This window comes from Ostrea edulis, chromosome 7 (assembly GCF_947568905.1).
Source record: "Ostrea edulis chromosome 7, xbOstEdul1.1, whole genome shotgun sequence".
Taxonomy (NCBI): Eukaryota; Metazoa; Mollusca; class Bivalvia; order Ostreida; family Ostreidae; genus Ostrea; species Ostrea edulis.
This window is the reverse complement of record NC_079170.1, coordinates 76684895-76709003: the sequence shown is the minus strand read 5'-3', so window position 1 is coordinate 76709003 and position 24109 is coordinate 76684895. Positions and strand designations below refer to the sequence as shown.

At 36.5% G+C, this 24109-nt stretch overlaps 1 protein-coding gene across 8 annotated transcripts; it reads left to right on the top strand.

The window, feature by feature from the left end:
* The first annotated feature begins 1278 nt into the window (after positions 1–1278).
* LOC125655631 (uncharacterized) lies at positions 1279–22892 on the top strand. 8 transcript variants are annotated; one of them, XM_056145382.1, is made up of 8 exons: positions 1286–1423; positions 7382–7598; positions 9195–9275; positions 9903–10513; positions 11064–11195; positions 12825–12857; positions 13721–17908; positions 19295–22892. In XM_056145382.1, exons 4-8 carry the CDS (start codon positions 9910–9912, stop codon positions 21745–21747), a joined length of 7410 nt encoding a protein of 2469 aa, XP_056001357.1. In that variant the 5' UTR covers positions 1286–1423; positions 7382–7598; positions 9195–9275; positions 9903–9909; the 3' UTR covers positions 21748–22892. The 8 variants fall into 8 exon arrangements, with proteins under 8 accessions (XP_056001353.1, XP_056001355.1, XP_056001357.1 ...); XM_056145378.1 differs by having other exon boundaries at positions 1279–1423; positions 7382–7477; positions 13721–22892; XM_056145377.1 differs by having other exon boundaries at positions 7382–7464; positions 13721–22892.
* The last annotated feature ends 1217 nt before the right edge of the window (positions 22893–24109 follow it).

Below are 24109 nucleotides of genomic sequence, written 5' to 3'. Positions count from 1 at the left end.
CATAATATTCGACAGAATTCATACTAGAGATGAAGCGAAGTTATGTCACCAATTGAAAGACCGAGATTCTCTGTATTTAGCACCTTTTAGAATAAGTGATTTGTCCTTTATTTTCAACTTTATTTTCAGCTTCACAATGTGTGTCAGATTGTTTAATTGACTGTGTATGTCAGAGAGTTTGATTGATTGTGTGTGTCAGAGAGTCTGATTGACTGTGTGTGTCAGAGTGTTTAATAGACTGTGTGTGTCAGAGTGTTTAATTGACAATGTGTGTCAGAGAGTTTGATTGACTGTGTGTGTCAGAGCGTTGAATTGACTGTGTGTGTCAGAGTGTTTAATTGACTGTGTATGTCAGAGAGTTTGATTGAATGTGTATGTCAGAGAGTTTGATTGACTGTGTATGTCAGAGAGTTTGATTGACTGTGTATGTCAGAGTGTTTAATTGACTGCGTATGTCAGAGAGTTTGATTGACTGTGTGTGTTAGAGTTTTTTATTGACTGTGTGTCCAAGTATTTAACTGACTGTCAGAGTGTTTAATTGACTATGTGTGTCAGAGCGTTTAATTGACTGTGTGTGTCAGAGCATTTAACTGACTGTCAGAGTGTTTGTTTGACTGTGTGTCATAGTATTTAAATGACTGTCAGAGTGTTTAATTGACAATGTGTGTCAGAGAGTTTGATTGACTGTGTGTGTCTGAGTGTTTTATTGACCATGTGTGTCGGAGTGTTTAATTGACTGTGTGTGTCAGAGCATTTAACTGACTGTCAGAGTGTTTGTTTGACTGTGTGTCAGAGTATTTAAATGACTGTCAGAGTGTTTAATTGACTGTGTGTGTCAGAGTATTTAATTGACCATGTGTGTCAGAGCATTTAACTGACTGTCAGAGTGTTTAATTGACTGTGTGTCAGAGTGTTTATTTGACTGTGTGTCAGAGTATTTAACTGACTGTGTGTGTCAGAGTATTTAATTACCTGTGTGTTAAAGGGTTTCATTGATTGTGTGTGTCAGAGTATTTAACTGACTGTCAGAGTGTTTAATTGACTGTGTGTGCTACAGAGTCGTCACCAACTTTAGCTAATATGAATATAAAAAAGTGTCGTTTTTGTTGTAATCATTTGGAACGAAATCATTCTTTATACAATTTATGCTTTGGGGGGAAAATTACAAAAACTGAAATGATTTGATGTTGAAATAGATTGAGACCACAATAACTAGTGAATAACTTCCCTGTTCTCAACACAAGTCTAACAATCCATTTCCGTTACAAAACTTGAAGCGTCGGATAAAAAGTGAGACAGACTGCGCAGTTCATCACAACATAACTACATGTATCTGTAGACCGGTTTACCACGGCACAATTAGGTAAATACTGTATATGACAACATACCTATCTGTAGGCCGGTTTACTGCGGCGCAATCAGGGTAAGTATATCAATGATAAACATAAAAATGCCAAGCGTCATGATTGAGTTATATATCGTAGATGTTTATTTATTTGTAAATATGGTATAGTCTGTTAAACCATTGAGCTCATGTTTATTGTGTATACATCAGGCTTGGGGTGAATTACATAGTCACGTATTATCTTACCATTACTTTTTAAAAAGGGGGGGGGGGGGGCATTAAATTATCATTTTCTTAAATTAATGAGTTATGCTACCATCACTTTACTTAAGTAAGGCATTTTCATTACCATCTAATTTTTTTAAAGTGATGAATTGCATTAAGTTCGTTCAATACACTTAAATCTTGTAATGGCTCCTTAAGGTAGGTAAATACTATTAGAAATTTCTGTCAATCAATTTTTTTTTCATTTAAATAACTTTAACAACTCATAAACTAACTAAAACACCCATATTAGACATACCTTTGCGGGTTTATTTTTATACTACGTGCTACAGAGCACATATACCCCCAAATGCAAAAGCCAAATTTTAACACAAGAATGCATGATCTCATGTTTTATTAAAAATATGCACCAAAGCACATCATATTAAGCTATAATATATAAAAACCAATAGCTATTCATTTACTGAGAGAATTTTTAAAGATATTCAATTGAAAACATACACAATTGCTGTTTAATCTGCTCACATCCTTCAGAAAAAAATCACAGAATATCGCAATTTTGAAAAATTCTCAAAATCTAAATTGTTTACATGCCAGTTTTTCTTTAAAAATATGTAGCATTATATCTAAGGTTAACAAAAAACATATTTTACCATAGTTGACCAGAGATATTTCGCAAAATGGTCTCTTAAGTACGTAAACCCCCATTTTTAAATTTAAGTTTTACAATTATTCTTTGCACACTTTGAAAATAGTAAATTGTAACAGCAAATACAGTCTTAAAATCAAGATTAACAGAATATGACAATATATATATATATGTAAAACATACTGAAAATTGTGTCCTACCAGACAATTAGAACACAAGAATGGGGGGGGGGGGGGGGGGGGGGGGGGGGGGGGGGGGGGGGGGGGGGGGGCTCCCCCACCCCTTCCTTTTTCTCACAATTTTTTTGGTGTGTGTGTTATTCTTTTTTGTTTGGCTATCAATCATATCATACATAAAAATACCTACATGTTATCTCATACTTATAGAAAAAATGAATATAGTGTAACATATGTGTAGATTCTAGCAACTACAGCTCATGTACAAATAATTTTGTTTCTTGAAAGTACTTGTGAAGAAGAGTTCAAATATTCAACAGCTTTGCTGATGATTTTCTGAGGATTTATAATTCTGGGTTTCTTTGAACCAAACACAAACTCACTAAAAACAGTTTGAATTCCACTGTCAGGGTCACGCCTATGTATGATTTTTAACTTGTTCAGGCTTAGATTGCAAGCTACGAGCCTTTTAGAGATCAATGTAGATATTACATTGCTTTGTACCATTGGAACTAGTGCGGACTTGATACTATAATAATTCATGGTAAATATATCTAAGATTCACATTTGAATGCTAAATTTGACTCGTACAGTTTTCGTAAACTACAAACATCGGACAAAGAAGTTATAACTGGAACTTTCTAGTCGGTGTTTAAAATTTAAAACCGGATACGTAAAAGCACGGACTTTCCTTAAAACAACCCGTATTAAGTATGATATTACCATAAATAAAAGTGATACCAGTCATTCAAAACCAATAGTTTAATTAATTTTAAAACAAGTGTAATCTGAAATTCGTTATAGAAGACTGTTTCAGCGAATATTGTTGAAAGGGTGGACATTTAAAACAGCATGTTCACAAAGATATTCATTTCTCAAGGGTTGCTTCACGAAAACAATTTAAAACTTCGACTCCGTAAAATTGATAAATTGAGGTGGAAATGATCTAGATCTGCAAAAGAAAGTCTGTTTTGATAACTTCGACTTCCAGAATTATTCATGTACATGTATAAATTCCATTTACTTGTAACCATGACGGTAGTTTTGCATTCAAAACTATCAAACTATTAAATTTCTGTTTCGGATATGGCATGATTTAATTTCCCAACATTTACAGTGGATATCACTGTTGCGATCTAATTTGTAATAATGTACTTTTAAGGATGTATGTTACACCAGAAAAATTTGATATGGATATGTACAACAATATTTTGAAATTCAAAACTTTATAATTTACTTTGTTTAGTCAAAAAATGCAGTTTTAGTAGAAAGCAATGTGGGAAAAATTTAAAACCCCTGCTGGACTCGAACCCGCGATCTATAGTTCAGTAGTCGACATGATAACCTACTGACCTACTCAGCTAGGCGATGAAGTTTTTAATGAATAGACAAATATTGCTGATATTTATAATTTCATCCATGTTTTAAAAGGAAGTCAGCCATTATGACGATGTAGAGTACCTCCTTAACTTCATCCATCCATATGAGTGAACAATTCTCGAGAGGGACATTAAACAATATGTATAATTCCATCCAGTCCTGTTTAACACGAACACTGCCGGCTCTCAGTGTCTGTCGTCTGCTTTTTTCATAGAAAGACAATGGTGACGTCCATATTTTTTTTTTACATCGAAAGGTATAAAAATAGGAAAATAACAGATCTATCCATCTCAATTTAGCATTAGAAAAAGTTTGGCATTGAATATCAAATTATGTTAATATGACCTGGACACATGTTACAGAGCTCATGTTCATTAATTTATTTCGTGATCAATTCATGTGCCGAGGTTTAATTTCTCTCTTTCTTTAAATATCTGCAAAAAACTTCAGAGACTAGTGACTAGCATACTGCCTAATACATTTGACAGATTTACTAAACCTGAATATAATTAAGAAAATCTTACTAGCCTATATTAAAATCATCAACATTGAAGACATACTGTAAATGAGCAGAATACATTCTAAACGCATACATGTAGAGATACTTGAAAAGCATTGTACGTAATGATTGACAAACACAAACCATAGGCAAGTTTCCGATTCGCTTCCTCCCCAAGTGAATCGAACGTTTGTCACTTTTTTAATACAGTCATTGTTCAATTAACATAAGCATGAAGCGTTTTAATGGGAAAATAACATAAAAACAACCCAGTTTCTTTATTTCTACAATGACATGGATAAAACGACTGTGGACAGTTGAATCAAATGTTCAATATATATTACCAGAAAGCAGTGTGTATACGGCACCAAAAATGTAACGTAAACACTGATCCACATTTCATGCACCAAAAACGTAACAAGAAGTCTGTGTGTATGCTGGGTCTGAAATAAGCTTAGCTCCCCCAGAGCACAAATGCTGTTGTCTTATAAAAAGAACTCACCGTCAGTAGTACTTGGGATTAGAAGGACTTAACATACTATATAAATTACGTGAAAGGCAAACATGTGAAACATCAAAATTTTGACTTTATAAAATGGTTTAAAGCAGTTGCGAATTTATAGGGGTTACAAGGATTACAACACCCTCCTTTAATTCAACATTTGCATCAGGAAAACTTCCATCCTGGGTGGCACCCTTCACCCCTTTGTAAGTTTTCTGGATCCCCCTTACAAAAGTGTGTTAGGATCGAGAGGGTTACAAACAAATGAAAGTGTAGATTAAAACTATTAAATGTTCATTAAAATGTAATATTATCATATGGTTTTTAACAGTCACTTGTCCTTTTCTTTTTCCACTAATGTGTAATCGGTGTCGGATGACAGAAACTTTTCACCACCACCACCACCACCAACCCTAACCATTTCAATTTAAATTTTTATCCGAAATCAATCTTTTGAACTCGCTCCTTACAGTTTTTTATATCTAATTTTTTACTATTTTTAATATATGAGAGAATTAAGGTCTGATTAATTATGTTAATACTCTGTACACTTTCTGATTAATCTTATTCCTTTCTATTTTGCGTTCATTGCTTTATTCATTTCTTACATTTTTAATATTTGAGCTAATCAGGGTTTAATTAGTTATCTTAATTGGTAAAAAAGTCCCAACAATTTTCTTTGCCGTCTTCATGACATAAACACATTTCTTTACGAAATATTATTCGACGTACGACTTATCTTTCTATCTATGATCAGGGGCAAGTAACTCGTAATATTAGCTGAATCTGCAGAAGAGCTATGACAGTATGTACAATCTTCGTTGAATGCAATATTCTTGTATTGTCAGACTTGGAATCTGAGGGTTAATGCAGAAAAAGCCAAAGTCATTTTTTGCAATAATCGTAATGTAGACAATGTTGGATTTAATTCTAATGGTGAACAATTGTCTGTAGTTAATGAATGTCAATATTTAAGTATCAAATTCGTTAGAAAGAGTTCTTTTACATCTAACAAAGACAGATTTGTACAACAAGCAAGAAAAGCCATGTTGTATGTATTACGTAAATCTAAAAAAAAATATGCTTATCTATAGATATACTATTACAATCGTTTGATTCAATGATTGCTCCCATCTTGATGTATGGAGCAGGGGGGGTTATGAAGATAATGAAATCATTGAAAGATTGCAGCTTGAATTTTGTAAGTATAGACTAAGTTAAAATATGTACACCAACCTGTGTGATATATGGGGAACTTGGTAGAATACCTATGTCTATTCCTATTAGTGCAAGAATGATTGGTTTTTGGGAACACATTATAAATGGTAACTTATACTTTGTACGGCATATCATACAAGTTAGATAGAGGAAGAGTGTATCATTCAAAATGGTTAAACTGTATAAAAGATTTGGAACGATCAGCGTGTTGATGTTAACTTTCATCTATCTAAAAATGTCAAACAGTCTTTGTATAACTCTTTTATTGAAATCCGGAAAGATGAAATACATAACTCATCCAAGTGTTCTAATTATAGGATGTACAAGACAACTTTTGGTTTTGAAAATTATTTAACTACACTACCACAAAATTTACTGTATAATTTTTGTCGCTTTAGATGCAATAGCCACAAATTGCCAATTGAATCTCCCAGGTTTTTAAGTATTGATAGGTCTGAACGATTATGTACTCTTTATAACAAACTAGAACTAGGCGATGAATTCCATTATCTGTTCAGCTGTACTTATTTTCTTCATGAAATCTGTAGATTCTTGCCAAAACGCTTAACTGATTGTCGAAATACTATTAGCTATAATGAATTAATAAACCGTAAAGACAAATACATGTATGCTATGATAGGACTTGCCAAATATATCAAGTGAGTACTGTCCATGTTTTATATTCCCTTCCTGTTGTCTTTCGTTCATTGTGTTCAACATTGTTGTTGTTGATTTTTACCCTTTCTGTACTATTATGCTCCATGTGGAGCCTTTAGTGAAATAAAAAGTTTAAAAGTCTCTAGTCATTACTGTTACAACAGCGAATGCTAATTGTAAACCTCTTACACTTGGGTTTAACTTGGTGACAAACACGTTAAGTGTTTTCCCGTCTGTTTGAGAGGGTTTTGTTACACTGCAGTACTTGCTGTTAGATTGATTGTTTGATTGATGTTTTCCGCCACATCCAAGAACTTTTCAGTTATCTGGTGCCGCCCAGTTTTTATTGGTGGAATAGAGAACCCAGATACAATGTACATGTACCTGGGAAGAAACCACCGACCCTCCGAAAGTAAACTGGGAAACTTTCTCATTCTTACCGGCGCGATCGGGATTCAAACCCGCGCCGATAGTCTTGTTGTTAGAAGAATATTGTAGACATATAATAAACATAGATGATGTACTATCTACTTCAAATATTTTAAGTGATTTCACACTTTAATTGAATGAACACTCATTGAATCGTACATTGAACCTACAATTCAAATATTATTCAAATAAGTATTGTTTACTCCAAATACATGTATGTGTTCCTGCAATTAGTAGATCTATAATCAGTTTACTGGATTATGCTGTAAAAATGCCTGATATTTCATTTCCTTATGAATAGAACAGAGAAGAACAGTGACAGATTAAGAGGGATTACAAGGATTACAACGCCTTCCCTTTACGACAGAAAAAGTACCGTCCCAGGTAGAAACTCTGTGTACGCCGTTTTACATTTTCTGGATCCGCCCGGCTTGCAAATGTGTGCTACTTAAGATCGTCGAAAGGATAGCAAAAGAGAATAAGACCCCTCCCCTTACGATTGAGGATTTAAGTTTTGGGTACACGTAAACGTTTTAGATCTTTTTTCAAATACATGTAGTTTATCAAATCAGCATGAAATGATTTAATCATGAAAGATACTATATATATATATATATATATATATATATATATATATATATATATCAACACTTTGCCGCGAGTTACGTCCCTTTGCAGGATTACCTAAATCGTTATCACTGAATTTTAGCTAATTATTGAGATTTTATACAAGTTAATGGGTTGCCCTACCCTTAGGCACTATTGTAGTTAACTGCAATTAATGGAAAAATAACAAATGTCGAAGCTACAGATAAAAATTTTACTAGGTATAACGTAGGAAAATACGATTTCAAACCGGGAAATGACGTACAAGGGACGTAACTTGCGCGAAGTGTTGATACAAAACAAGACAGAAATCTTTTTATCAAGATAGGTATTAGATTAGGTGTATTTCTTCTTACGATTTTAGCTCACCTGAGCTGAAAACTCAAGTATGGTTTTCTGGTAACAATTTGTCTGGCAGTTTGTATGTCTGTAAACTTTTGTCAACATTTTGCACTTCTCTAGAACCAATGAGCCATTTTCAACCAAATTTGACACAATACATCCTTGGGGAAGGGGATTCAATCCTGTTTTAAAAAAAAAAAACTATACTCTCTTTTAAGGAGGTATTTAAAAAGATAGACAAATAGTGGTGGGTCATTTGAAAGCTCTTTTCTCTCTCCAAAACCAATGGGTAAAAAGGATATTTAAAGCTTGATTGAAGGTACATGTACTTTCAATTAGTAAGTAAGTAAATTTTATCTAAAGTCGGTACTCTATTCACTTACCAAGTAAACACAAGCTCTTTGTAGAGCTTTTTTAACCGACTATCACATATATCAAAGACGAAAGACTCATAACATTCATGTACATATACATATATACACAGAATAACAATTTAACAACTTACGACACATAGCACCTGTGTTCACATATATATACACAGACATATCACATATTAACAAAAGAAAACAAATAGATAAGACATTTCATGCAAGACTATTTAGATTAAATTAGTGCTGATTTCGTTTCATGGCCTCAAGGGATAGACATTGAAGGTTGGAACCACAATAGGAGATTAGAGATTTACATGGCAATATACAGGGAATAACTTATTATTTTAATTAATAGCAAGGAAATGACGTGTGTACCACAACCTTATTCAACACTAGCCCCTACTAGACGATTCAGGCTAGTAATGAGAAAACATACTAACCCGAATTTACTAGCCTCTGAGGATGACAGTTTTATTTCAGTCATTAGATTTATCTAATAATTTCATCATTTTGTCCTGAGCCATTGCTGCCAACCTTTGTTTGATATTCCACGTATATTTTAATTTATTTCGTCTCTTTTTTTCGACAGTAGATGATTTCTTTACATCAACATTTCTATCCCTTTCCTTTGGTATCATTTGTTGGTTAAAACCATTTAAATATATATATATATATATATATATATATATATATATATATATATGTGTGTGTGTGTGTGTGTGTGTGTGTGTGTGTGTGTGTGTGTGTGTGTATTCATCTACTTTAGGGTTTATTTTTCTGTTTATTGTTTTAAAGAGTAATGAGAGAAAAATGCTGACCGCTGATTGATCTGCACTATACCATCCCAACCGAATTTTACTAGTGTTTAGGTACCGGGTAAGTTCTTTTGGCGCAACTGCCATGATTAATCACATTAATGAAGTACTTCGTTACTAGCTTGAAAATACGGTTGTATATTTAATTGCTGTGGTAAAATTTAGAAATTCATTTCAAAATTAAGGATTATCTCCCTCATGCATAGCTCTTTTCCTTAGACGAATTTGACTCCACGTTTTGGCACTCTGTTTGTCCCTGAAATAGCTCTTACAAGTTGTTTTTTTTTTGTTAATTTGGATTTCAAAACTTTCGGTTGAACATCACTGAAGAGGTATTATTTGTCGAAATGCGCATCTGGTGCATGAAAATTGGTACCGTATAAGTTTTACATTGCTGTCATACCAAGTCATCTGTATTTCACAAACACGTCTTCTAATGAGTGATAAAAGAGATACTAGTATTTTACCACACTGTTGATCCATGGGAATACATTCCCCTATAATTCAAAGCCGCATCAAATGTTACAAATGTAACCAAAAAAAAAAAACGTAATGAGATTCCACTTGTTTAATAACCAAGGAAATACATGTACAAACTACATATTGTCTGAATGATGATATTAATCCGTCCTTAAAGAAAACTAAAATTAGATTATCATTAAGTTTCATCTTTTCTGTTCTATTTGAGGATAACGATGGCGTGCTCCAAATACAAGTCGACAAAAGAAACAACGCATGCTGCCCGTCTATCCCGGTTATTAGTGGACCCTTGTACGGACCTCTTCAGGGACCTTCTCAGGAACCATATCACAGAAATCGCATTTCTAGGTGTCCTCCGACAAAAGAAAGATAATATATGTCGCGTTCTCAACAAAGTTCAAAGAGGGCTACTGTATCCCAACAAACGATCCTTCAAGGGAACATACAATGACTTCGACTTATCTTTATTGTATGTTTTGTTGAGAAACGCAACAGGTATTGTACCTCACAAAAAAGGATGGGCCAATCCCCTAGATCCCTCAGATCGGTCCGTGTCTGCTAATATTGACCGTATTAGGGAGATACGTAACACCTATTGCGGTCATGCAACCAGGGTCTCTCTATCTGACCCAGAGTTCCAAAACCTCTGGCAGGAACTGACAGTGATAATCGGAGAACTTGAGGGCAGTCTTCCAGGAGGATCTACAACATACACAGACGCTGCAAACCAGATTAAAATAGACACCATGGATCCTGAGCAGGAGAAGAAGTATCTGGATATTATTGATACCCAATATCAATCCATAGAAGTCCTGAAGGGTATCTCTAAATTTTCTGATCTTTTTCAATAAGCATAACGAACATGAACACCACATACAGTCAGAGAGAGAGAGAGAGAGAGAGAGAGAGACTCGCACATACACACACACACACACACAATGCAAAGCCATTGTTAGTTCTTATACACGTATCTAAAACTATTTGATTAATATGAAACATTGAATATTAAAGCGAATTTCAAGAAGAAAATGGAAATGTGTGAAAACTGTTTCGAACGTGATATCTAGATATGGGTAAGAAAATAAGGCAGGCTAATTGATGAAATCTTGTGAAGTTTCTAACCCTACTCTGATATCATTTATATATTAATTCATAAAAGTTTCCATGAATTACATCCTGCCATATATATGTTATAGTCATATCTTGCCAAATACTGCTCATTTTAAAATGTAAACGTGCAAGGAAATAGTTAGTTTTGGTGATTTTATTCCAGAGTGACTATGTAAAACACATAAAACCACAATAAATTAGAATCCTCATCCCACCAAAATCTTCAAGGAATTTCTTTATGTACATTGTCATTTTGAAGGAACAACTATTGAAATACAAGAACAAGTAGCTGATCTGCAAGAACAAGTAACCGATGTACAAGAACAAGTAACTGTGGTACAAGAACAAGTCACTGGACTACAAACGACAGTAGAGAATCTGAAAATATCAGGTAACCTTAACAAATATAATTCATAATTCGAACGGATGAGTCTCAAAATTATTACAAATCAATCTTATTGGAGTTTTATCGTATGCTCTTTTTAATGTGATAAAATCTTTCATCTTTCCTGTGGGACAGAGATACACTACAAAACAGAGAGGATGAAGACTTTTATGGCGTCATTTCCCCATACATATAGTGTTACATACATATGTACAATGGTCATTTAAAATATGTTGGCCTCGTCAACTTTTCCTTTTTAATAAAAACTCATGTTGGATTTTTTCAACAACGTTTGACTATCTGATTATTCTTTCCTTCTGCTTGGTGTGACCGCGATATTGTTATTCAATGATGTATATTAATATATAGGATATTAGTTTGGGGAATAGCTTTGTGATGCTGAAATGCTGAATCTTGAGTTTGCACTGCACCTACAATCACAAATAAAGTATTTGATGGAAAGGTACTACATTTTCATATAAACTGATGAAGTTGTTATGTAAGTGATATAGGCCAAAAACTGTCCATTCTGTGAGAGGAAGAACTGTTCGAGGCCCGTAGGGCCGAGATCAGTTCTTTCTCTCAAAGAATGGACAGTTTGAGGCTTATATCCTACTTAAAACATTACATCTTTTGTTCTACGAATGGACAGACTCAGGTAAACCCATTGACAATAATAATTATGAATAATGCTATTTTTGAATAGTCTGATAATATAACCAGTCTTGCGTAGAATTCAGTTTCTTTTGTTCACTTATTGGACAGTGTCAGGTAAGTAGTCTTCTACTGCAGGTTTTATATTCACTATTTCTATAGTACTGAGCCATATCAACATGTCTTCCGCTGATAGGGAGAGCATTTTCATTGCACAATCAAAAAGGATTTTAGTGAAAGTACTGCAAATATTATCTTAATGAGTGTTGTATTCTGGATATGGAGGGTGAGAAAATTATGGAGCCAAATTTTGATCTGAAAAGCATTGTGTTTTCGAATATTTGGATGAGGAAATAATTAATAAAGAAAACATAAAAAAGCGTTGTGAAGAAGTTTCGGAATGTGCCTCTGAATCCAGCGAAATTGAAATACAGTATGGATATATGTCTTTCAAATTTAAGTTTTGATGCAATATAGTAATGACCAGTGGAATTAAAAATTGTGAATCTTACGAGTTGAAGCAGAGAATTCTACTAAAGGGAAATATCGTTTTTAAGTGTTTCAGTGATTATTCCGATATCTGTGTTGATTCTTACTTGTAGGGAACTTAAAATTAAATTTGTATCTCTTTAACAAATGTATTGTCTTTCTCTTATTTTCAGCCTACCTGTAGACGTGTAATAAGTTATTGGGTTTACCTGACACTGTCCAATAAGTTGACAATTACTGTCCATTATTTTTAAGAACGGACAGTATCTGTCCATTCTTAAAAATAATTGACAGCAATTGTCAACTTATTGGACACCTACAGGTAACATTTTCACTACAAGTGGACTTTCTTCTATATAGAAGCCTAAAAAGAAAAAGGACTGCGTAACAAAAATGTTTTAAGAACGGTTAGTGAAGAGGCCGTTAAGGCATTAATGAATGTGAGAGAAAATCTCGTTTTGAGTAAATTGGTATATTATCTTTGTGTTTTAGATGCAAAGTCTCCCATTCCTCCAAATGTTAGAGGTATGTGAATAGCCAAACTAACTGTTACTGAACATGTTTATTCCATTGATTGTATGTAGTTACATTATAGAAGTATTATCAAGCATTGTCAAGAAATACTACCCTTTGAATTCAGCAAGCTTTGGTATTTCGAATCGAAAGCATTGCTAGCATTCAGAATGGATCAAGAAGAACTGCTAACATTACAAATCAGCAAGCTAATATTCAAAATATGTTATGCTCCACATCTAAACGCATTGCAAGTACTCAAAATCAAGAAGCACTGCTAACATTCAAAATCAACAAACATTGCTAGCGAGCACATCTAGCACTTAAAATCAACAAGCATCGCTAGCATTCAAAATTTGCAAGTATTGCTAACATTCCAAATCAATAAACATTCCTAGCATTCAAAATCAGCAAGCTGTCTAAAATACATTATAAAATGTTTATAATGTAAGTGTACTTGCCTTTTTTGCCCCGCCAATTGATGGCCAGGGTACATATTGTTACTCATTCTGTCCACATTTCTTCGTTTTGTTTCCTCACGCTTACACCTGTGTATAAACATTGTTTGCAATGCTTTCAGAAATTGATCTCATATTTGTTGTGTAATTGTATGTTGATGGGTTACGGATTATGTTAATGACGCTGACATTGATTTCATTAACTTAAACATTCAGCGCAATTATGACCCTTGAATATGATCGTAGTGTTGTAGTACATGTATGCATAATGAATATCCCAATATAATTATAATCTTTATTGAATATGCCCCATCGCGTTACAACATATCATTCACTCAGGCACATCTAGCGGCTTACAAAATCAATCTTTGATGATCTGTATATAATTGTTACATGTATTTCAACATACAATTTCAGAACAATATGATATTGGTATTCAAAATTGGAGAGAGGAAGACAAGCATTACTACGAAACCCACAGCTTTTCCTCAATGATGCAGAAAGTGAGGAAGGAACCTTACGTAACATTTGTTGGTGTGCCTGGGTCTGGGAAATCCGCCACAGCTCACCATATCGCCCTCAAGCTCCAGGAGGAAGGTTACGAAATTGTACCAACCAAAGATGTCAGGAAAATAGAGGACTATGGTGACTCCAGGAACCCGCAGGTTTTTGTTATTGATGATGTAGTGGGTGTCTTTGGTCTCCAGAAAAGAAAATTAGGTGTAATGACTAAATATAAGCTTGAAATAACGCGTCCTTGCATGTTTAAGTCTAAAACGTTGATGACATGTAGAGAGACTGTGTTCAATGAGACACTACCTTACAAATCATTCATTACCAAAGAAGAGACTGTGATTAAGTTACACAGTTCTGATAATGCATTAGATGGCAATGACAAATTAAAGATTCTCCAGATGTATGGTTTAAATATAGATCTAATGTCACCTGCATTGCTGACATCAACATCTCGCATGTTTCCTCTTCTTTGTAAATTGTTTTCAAAGGAAACAAAATTGCAAGCTCTTGGTTCAAAGTTTTTCACGAATCCAATCAAATGTATCAATGATGAACTTGATGATATGCAAAGTCAAAACAAACTGAATTATGTAACACTTGTTTTATGTATGCTAAATGGAAATTGCCTCTCAAAAGACGTTCTAAAAGATAGACGAAATCAATATTTTATGAACATGAAAATTGACACTTTGGAAAATTGTGAATTAGAAAGCCAAACCGATGCATTCAAGTTTGTGAATGCCTTGTCAGCAATGGAGGGAACATACACAAAACAGTGTGCTGCACAATACACATTTATACATGACTCCATGTTTGAAATATGTGCTTATCATTATGGAAAACAGTTTCCTGACCAAATTTTGCTGTATTTGAATAGTAGCTATATTGCTAATCATGTCAAACCACAGATAAACGAATCAGATATTGTGAACAAGGCGAAAGAAAAACAAGATGATTCTAAATTTATTGAAGGGAGCGAGAGTAGCAATGATAATGATAGGAAAGAGAACGAGGTTGATGACAGAAACAGCGAGAGAGAGGAATCGTTTGATCTGTGTATAAGGTTACGTGAGGATCAGTACCCACTGTTAGCAGAGAGATTGTACAGAGACATACAGAACATGGAGCTGTATGATGTCTTCAGAAATCAGGTTTTAAAACATTTCCAGGTCTGTCAGGTTTTTATTGGTTTGCTAGAGAAACAGTCATACACGGATGTGAAAGATTTGTTTTTGTCCAGTCAGCAAAACGTAGATAAGATAGTGAGTAAACAAAAGTGTGTGTTGGATGAGAGTGAGGATTGGGGTGAGTTGGTGAGACAGAAGGCTCTGGTGAATTGGAGACCTAAAGAAGATGATACGGGAGAAATACTATCTAATGTTCATGACACTGTCGATGTCAGAGTGATCAGCTGGGTGATCTATTACAGACATCCCCAGATTTTACAATATTTAATACAACAGACGGAACAACACAATGAAGTAAGTGAAATATTTGGAATAACAGATGATATTCCTTACCAATCTAAAATTAATAGTCCTATGATTGATAACAAAGGTCAAATGGAGAGAGAGATTGAGAATTTACAGGAGAGAGAGATGCTTATAGAACAGCTTAGGTTACTTCTTTTGAGTTGTTATAGTGGTGATGTACAGACAGTCAAAATAGTTCTGTCCCATGTCTGCAGGAAGTCAATAGATGGGATAGATCAGATCACTGAGGGTAAATACTTTCATTGGTCTTCTTATTTACCTCTTACTGTTGCATGTGTAGAAGGACATATCAACATAGTGGAGGAGCTCGTGAAGGCAGGTGCTGATGTCAATATACAGGGTAAATGGAGATATACACCACTGGTAACTGCATGCAAAAAAGGACATGTGAGCATAGTTGAGGAGCTAGTGAAGGCAGGCGCTGATGTCAATCTTCAGGGTAGATGGGGGGATACACCACTGATAGCTGCATCTGAAGAAGGACATGTGATTATAGTACAGAAGCTGGTGAAGGCCGGGGCTGATGTCAATCTTCAGGGTAGATCGGGAGATACACCACTGATAGCTGCATCTGAAGAAGGACATGTGAGTATAGTACAGGAGCTGGTGAACGCAGCTGCTGATGTCAATCAACAGGGTATGAATGGGAATACACCACTTGTAACTGCATATTTGAGAGGACATGTGAGTATAGTGGAGGAGCTAGTGAAGACAGGTGCTGATGCCAATCTACAAGATAAAGATGGAAATTTACCAATGTTAATTGCGTGTGAGGAGGGACATGAGAGTATTGTGGCTGAGCTAGTGAAAGCAGGTGCTGATGTCAACTTACAAGGTATGAAGGGATATACACCATTGGCAACTGCATGTGAGAAGGGACATGTAAGCATCGTGGAGGAACTGATAAAAACAGGCGCTTATCTCAATCTACAAAGTAAATTGAAATATACACCACTGGTAACTGCATGTAAGGCAGGACATGTGAATATTGTGAAGGAGCTAGTGAAGGCAGGTGCAGATGTCAATCTACAGGGTAGAAGGAATAATACACCATTGATAACTGCATGTAAGGAAGGACATGTGAATGTAGTGAAGGAGCTAGTTAAGGCAGGGGTTAATGTCAATCTACAAGATGATGATGGGCATTTACCACTGGTAACTGGATGTGAGACAGGACAGGTGAGTATAGTGAAAGACCTGGTTAAGGCAGGCGCTGATGTCAACCTCCAAGGTAAAAGTAGAATTACAGCACTGCTAACAGCTTGTAAGGAAGGCTGTGTGAAAATTGTGGAAGAGCTGGTAAGGGCAGGGGCTGATGTCGATCAACAGGATATATGGGGATATACATCACTTGTAACTGCCTGTAAGGAAGGGAATGTAAGTGTCGTTGGGAAGTTAGTTAAGGCAGGTGCTGATGTCAATTTTCGGGGTAGAAGGAAGAACACACCATTGATAACTGCATGTAAAGAAGGACATGTAAAGATAGTAGAGGAGCTAGTGAATGCAGGGGTTGATGTTAATTTAAAAGACATTGTTGGGAATTCACCATTAGTAACTGCATGTGAAACAGGACAGGTGAATATAGCAAAGGCTCTGGTTAAGGAAGGTGCTGATGTCAATCTACAGGATGGGGATGGAAATACACCTCTGGTAGCTGCATGTAAAAAAGGATATGTGAGCATAGTGAAGGAGTTGGTGAAGGCAGGCGCTGCTGTCAACCTACAGGATGATCGGGGAAATACATCACTTATATTTGCATGTGAGAAAGGACATTTGAGTACTGTGGAAGAGCTAGTGAAAGCAGGGGCTGATATAAATCTACACTATAAAGTGGGATATACACCATTGATAACTGCATGTGAGAAAGGGCATGTGGGTATTGTAGAAGAGCTGGTGAAGGCAGGTGCTCATGTCAACTTACAAGGTAAAAGAAGATATTCAACACTGATTAGTGCATGTAAGGATGGATACATGAGTATAGTTCAGAAGCTCGTGAAGGCAGGGGCTGATGCCAATCTACACGATGAATGGGGATATACACCACTGATAACTGCATGCAAGAAAGGACATGTGAGTATAGTTGAGGAGCTAGTGAAGGCAGGTGCTGGTGTCAATTTACAGGATGAATGGGGATATACACCACTGATAACTGCATGCAAGAAAGGACATGTGAGTATAGTTGAGGAGCTAGTGAAGGCAGGTGCTGATGTCAATCTACGTGATAAATGGGGATATACATCACTGATAACTGCCTGTAAGGAAGGACAGCTGGATATAGTGGATTGGCTGTTGAAAACAGGTGCTGATGTCAATCTACAGGATAGTGATGGGAATTCACCACTGATAATTGCATTTGAGGAAGGACATAAAAGTATAGTGGAAGAGCTGGTGAAGGCAGGTGCAGATGTCAATCTACTGTGCAGACCGGGATATACACCAATGATAATTGCATGTGAGAAAGAACCTGTGATTATAGTGAAGGAATTGGTGAAAACAGGTGTTGATATCAATTTACAAGATGATGATGGGAAATTACCACTGATAACTGCATGTAAGGAAGGCCATGTAAGTATTCTGAAAGAGCTAGTGAAGGCAGGTGCTGATGCCAATCTACAAGATAAAGATGGAAATTTACCAATGTTAATTGCGTGTGAGGAGGGACATGAGAGTATTGTGGCTGAGCTAGTGAAAGCAGGTGCTGATGTCAACTTACAAGGTATGAAGGGATATACACCATTGGCAACTGCATGTGAGAAGGGACATGTAAGCATCGTGGAGGAACTGATAAAAACAGGCGCTTATCTCAATCTACAAAGTAAATTGAAATATACACCACTGGTAACTGCATGTAAGGCAGGACATGTGAATATTGTGAAGGAGCTAGTGAAGGCAGGTGCAGATGTCAATCTACAGGGTAGAAGGAATAATACACCATTGATAACTGCATGTAAGGAAGGACATGTGAATGTAGTGAAGGAGCTAGTTAAGGCAGGGGTTAATGTCAATCTACAAGATGATGATGGGCATTTACCACTGGTAACTGGATGTGAGACAGGACAGGTGAGTATAGTGAAAGACCTGGTTAAGGCAGGCGCTGATGTCAACCTCCAAGGTAAAAGTAGAATTACAGCACTGCTAACAGCTTGTAAGGAAGGCTGTGTGAAAATTGTGGAAGAGCTGGTAAGGGCAGGGGCTGATGTCGATCAACAGGATATATGGGGATATACATCACTTGTAACTGCCTGTAAGGAAGGGAATGTACGTGTCGTTGGGAAGTTAGTTAAGGCAGGTGCTGATGTCAATTTTCGGGGTAGAAGGAAGAACACACCATTGATAACTGCATGTAAAGAAGGACATGTAAAGATAGTAGAGGAGCTAGTGAATGCAGGGGTTGATGTTAATTTAAAAGACATTGTTGGGAATTCACCATTAGTAACTGCATGTGAAACAGGACAGGTGAATATAGCAAAGGCTCTGGTTAAGGAAGGTGCTGATGTCAATCTACAGGATGGGGATGGAAATACACCTCTGGTAGCTGCATGTAAAAAAGGATATGTGAGCATAGTGAAGGAGTTGGTGAAGGCAGGCGCTGCTGTCAACCTACAGGATGATCGGGGAAATACATCACTTATATTTGCATGTGAGAAAGGACATTTGAGTACTGTGGAAGAGCTAGTGAAAGCAGGGGCTGATATAAATCTACACTATAAAGTGGGATATACACCATTGATAACTGCATGTGAGAAAGGGCATGTGGGTATTGTAGAAGAGCTGGTGAAGGCAGGTGCTCATGTCAACTTACAAGGTAAAAGAAGATATTCAACACTGATTAGTGCATGTAAGGATGGATACATGAGTATAGTTCAGAAGCTCGTGAAGGCAGGGGCTGATGCCAATCTACACGATGAATGGGGATATACACCACTGATAACTGCATGCAAGAAAGGACATGTGAGTATAGTTGAGGAGCTAGTGAAGGCAGGTGCTGGTGTCAATTTACAGGATGAATGGGGATATACACCACTGATAACTGCATGCAAGAAAGGACATGTGAGTATAGTTGAGGAGCTAGTGAAGGCAGGTGCTGATGTCAATCTACGTGATAAATGGGGATATACATCACTGATAACTGCCTGTAAGGAAGGACAGCTGGATATAGTGGATTGGCTGTTGAAAACAGGTGCTGATGTCAATCTACAGGATAGTGATGGGAATTCACCACTGATAATTGCATTTGAGGAAGGACATAAAAGTATAGTGGAAGAGCTGGTGAAGGCAGGTGCAGATGTCAATCTACTGTGCAGACCGGGATATACACCAATGATAATTGCATGTGAGAAAGGACATGTGATTATAGTGAAGGAATTGGTGAAAACAGGTGTTGATATCAATTTACAAGATGATGATGGGAAATTACCACTGATAACTGCATGTAAGGAAGGCCATGTAAGTATTCTGAAAGAGCTAGTGAAGGCAGGGGTTGATGTCAATCTAATGGATGAATGGGGGACTACACCACTGATCACTGCATGCGATAAAGGGCATGTGTGTATAGTGGAGGAACTGGTTAAAACAGTGGTTGATGTCAATCAACAGGAGATTTATGGGGATTCACCTCTGCTTACTGCATGTAAGGAAGGGCATCTCAGTGTAGTGGAGAAGCTAGTGAAGGCAGGGGCTGATATCAACCTACAGAATGATTTTGGAAATTCACCACTGGTTGCTGCATGTGACGAAGGGCATATGAGTATTGTAAAGGACCTGGTGAAAGCAGGGGCTGATGTCAATCTACAGGATAATTTTGGAAACTCACCACTGGTAATTGCATGTAAAAAGGGACATGTGAGTATTGTGGAGGAGCTGGTGAAGACAGGGACTGATGTCAATTTACAAGCTAAAAGGAGAAAACCACCACTGATATCTGCATGTAAGAAAGGACACGTGAGTATAGTGGAGGAGCTGTTGAAGGCAGGGGCTGATGTCAATCTACAGGATAGGTGGGGATGTACACCACTGATATCTGCATGCGAAAATGGACAGGTGAGTATAGTGGTCAAGCTGTTAACGGCAGGTGCTATTGTCAATCTACAGGATAAAAAGAGGAATACACCATTGATAACTGCGTGGAAGAAAGGACATATAAGTGTAGTGGATGAGCTGGTGAATGCTGGGGCTGATGAAAATCTACGCGATGATCATATAATGACTGCATTGGAAGAAGGACATGTAAGTATATTGGAGTTCTTCTTTGATGGGGCTAGTGATGATGAAGCTGATGTTGATGAGGAGGAGGATAAAGATGATAACGATGATGATAATGATGAAATCCATAGCATTTTAGAACTGGTTCTGGTTACTGCATGTGAGAAAGGATATTTGAGTTTAGTGAAAAGGTTGCTGGAGACAGGGGCTGATGTCAATCTACAGAGTAAAACGGGAGATACATTAATGATGAGTGCATGTGAGAACGGACAGTTGAGTATTGTGGAGGAGCTGGTGAAGGCAGGGGCTGATGTCAATCTACAGGGTAAGAGAGGGAATACACCTCTGATGACTGCATGTGAGAAAGGATATGCGAGTATAGTTTGGGAGCTTGTGGAGGCAAGGGCTGATGTCAATCTACGCGGTAAATGGAAAAATTCAGCACTGATAATTGCATGTCAAAAAGGATATGTAAATATAGTTGAGAAGCTAGTGATGACAGGGGCTGATGTCAATCTACAGGGTAAATGGGGATATACACCACTTGTAACTGCAGTAAGAAATGGCTCTATGTCATTAGTAAAATATTTAACAGAAAATGGAGCTGAATGGGGTACTCAGATTGTTGATATTCATGCGTCAGCAGTATATGGGGCATTGGTACTGAATAAATCAGATTTAATGAAATATTGCATACAAGAACAAAATGGAATTACTCATGGTAAATTCATCGGAACTCTAAACCTATATCATTGTTTGGTGGATATCAGACATGCTGGAGTTAAAACAGAGAATAGGGATGATGTGGTTGTGACAGACAGATTAATATGGGGTATGGATGAATGGAGAGATTTGTGGAAGACAATCAGATTGGAAGACTGTGATGCACTGAACCATTTGTTGTGTGTGGGTCTGGATGTTAATTTACGGATACAGTTTACTAGATATGGTGCGAAACCTCTGTTACATTCACTGATAGATGAATGGTATGTTTGTTATAGACTAGAGAAGTTAAAAATTCTGCTTGGGGCTGGGGCAGATGCCAGTGTTCGGATGAGGTATAGAGATTATGGCGGTGTGTTAGAAAGAAATGGTGTGTCTGCCTTAGAGAGGGCGAACCAACTGGTGCGTGAGTACAGTGATAGCAAACATTTGATTGACAGACGCAGAGCTCGAGAGTACAGGAGTGTGGTGTGTGAGATAAAGAATCATGTCAGAAGACACTCTGTATAGCCCTGATAGAATTGTAGAGATATGTTGTTACTGAGTACAAGAAAGAGGTGTGTGAGATAAAGAAACACGTCAGAAGACATCCTGTATAGTATCTGATATAATTGTAGAGAGATGTTGTTACTGAGTAAAAGAGATAATAATCATGTCAGAAGACACTCTGTATAGTTCATGATATAATTCAAGAAAGATGATGTTATTGAGTACAAGAGTGTGATGTGTGACATAAAGAAACATGTCAGAAGACACTCTGTATACAATCGGATTACGATTGCATCAAATCGGTGCATTTCTTCGCCGGAAACGTGCCTGTGGATGAGGTTAAAAGGCCAAAACCGAATCCCTGTATAGTGTGTTATTTATATTTTCGCCACAGATTCAGTTTTGGTATCATTATCGTCTTATTCAATCTAATGCATACACATATAAGTGGAAAATGATAGTGGTAGAATAACTTAGATATCTATGGTAGCTACATTTGAAAGCTCGCGTTTCATATTGTAACGTACGACTGTGACGTCATAGTTGCATTTGTGTACACATGGCAACAGACTCTCATGGCGTCGATCCACATACGAGGTTCATTTGCGGTTACGGAAATAGCCGAGTAGTTACGATCAACTCTATATAGTGTTTGATAGGTGTCTGTAATACACTATACTGTTTCATGGTATACTATGGTATTGTTGTCAATAGATTTCTTGACTATACAACTTTAAGTTACTAGCATCTTTGTACATTATACTTTTCAATGAATTGTCCTGCTTATCACTTTTACTGTGTCGTTTCCATGGTTTTTTCTTTTCTTTTGAGATGTACATTTCTGTAAATATTCAAAACTGTATAAAACGCAAAAAACTGACTGTCATCTGCATACAGAAGAAAAAAGTGTATATTGTTTTAGATGTTCATGATACTTACAGTTGCTTTCTATTGAATTGTAATGTAAATCATTGATAGGTGATGTGCATGTATTGAATTATGACGTGAATCAATCATAGTTAATGTACATGTCTGCATTGAACTGTAATCATTGATAGGTATCGTACATATGTGTATTATATTGTACATGTACTGTAACTCATTGATATAATTGTACTGTTCATGTGTGTACTAATTTGCAGTATAAATCATTGAAATATATTGTATATATGTGTATTGAATCTTCCTAATCTGATTCATACTTAAGATATTGTATTGAACATACATGTATATATTTACGACAAACTAACAACTCAACTTTATGACAAACGGGTGACTACAGGTTCTCCATTGTCAACTTCCCATACTTCTATAGCAATGTTCCATTATCAGCGACATAATAATGGTGTTTATGTCTCTCAACTGATTCAATATACAAGAGCTTGTCCTACGTCTTACAAGTCAATAAATTGAGGCAAGCTACTGACAATTAAGCAATGAACTATGATTTTTTAGCTCTGGCGTCAGTGTCGGCGTAAACTATTTACATTCTCATCCTCTTCACCAGCACCACTGGGTCAATTTCAACCAAATTTGACACAAAACATCCATGGGTGAAAGTCTTGCAAGTTTGTGCAAATGAGGAGCCATGCCCCTTTGAAAAGGGAAATAATCACAAATATACAAAAAAATATGGTGGGGTCATTTAAAACTCTTTTCAAGAACCAGTTGGCAAGAGGAGGTGATTTATGTGACAGCTTCCTGACATAATGCGGATTCAGGTTTGTTCAAATTATGGCCCTCGGGATAGGTTGGGGCCACAATAGGAGGTCAAACTTTTACATGGGAATTAATAAGGAACATCTTTAAAAATCTTCTTCTCGAGAACTATTGGGCCAACGAAATTTACATTTACATAAACGCTTACTGAAATAGTGTAGATTCAAGTTTATTAAAATCATGACCCCGCGGGTAAGATGGGACAACAATAGGGGATCACAGTTTTACATGGGAATAAATAGGGAAAATCTTTAAAAATATCCTTTCCAAGAACCACTGGGCCAGAAGAGCTGAGATTTACATGAAAGCTTCCTGACACAGTGCAGATTAAAAATCATGATTGAAAATCATGGCCTCCGTGGCTATGATGGGGCCACAATCGGGGATGAAAGTTTTACATATGAATATATAAGGAAAATCTTTAAAAATCTTCTCAAGAACCACTGGACTAGGAAAGTAAAAATTTACATGAAAGTTTTCTGACATAGTGCAGATTCAAGTTTGTTAAAATCATGCCTCCCGGGGGTAGGGTGGGACCACAGTATGGGGTCAAAGTTTTAAATACAAATATATAGGGGAAATCATTAACAATCTTCTCAAGAATCACTAGACCAGGAAATTAGAAATTTTCAGGAAAGCATCCTGATACTGTGCAGATTCAATC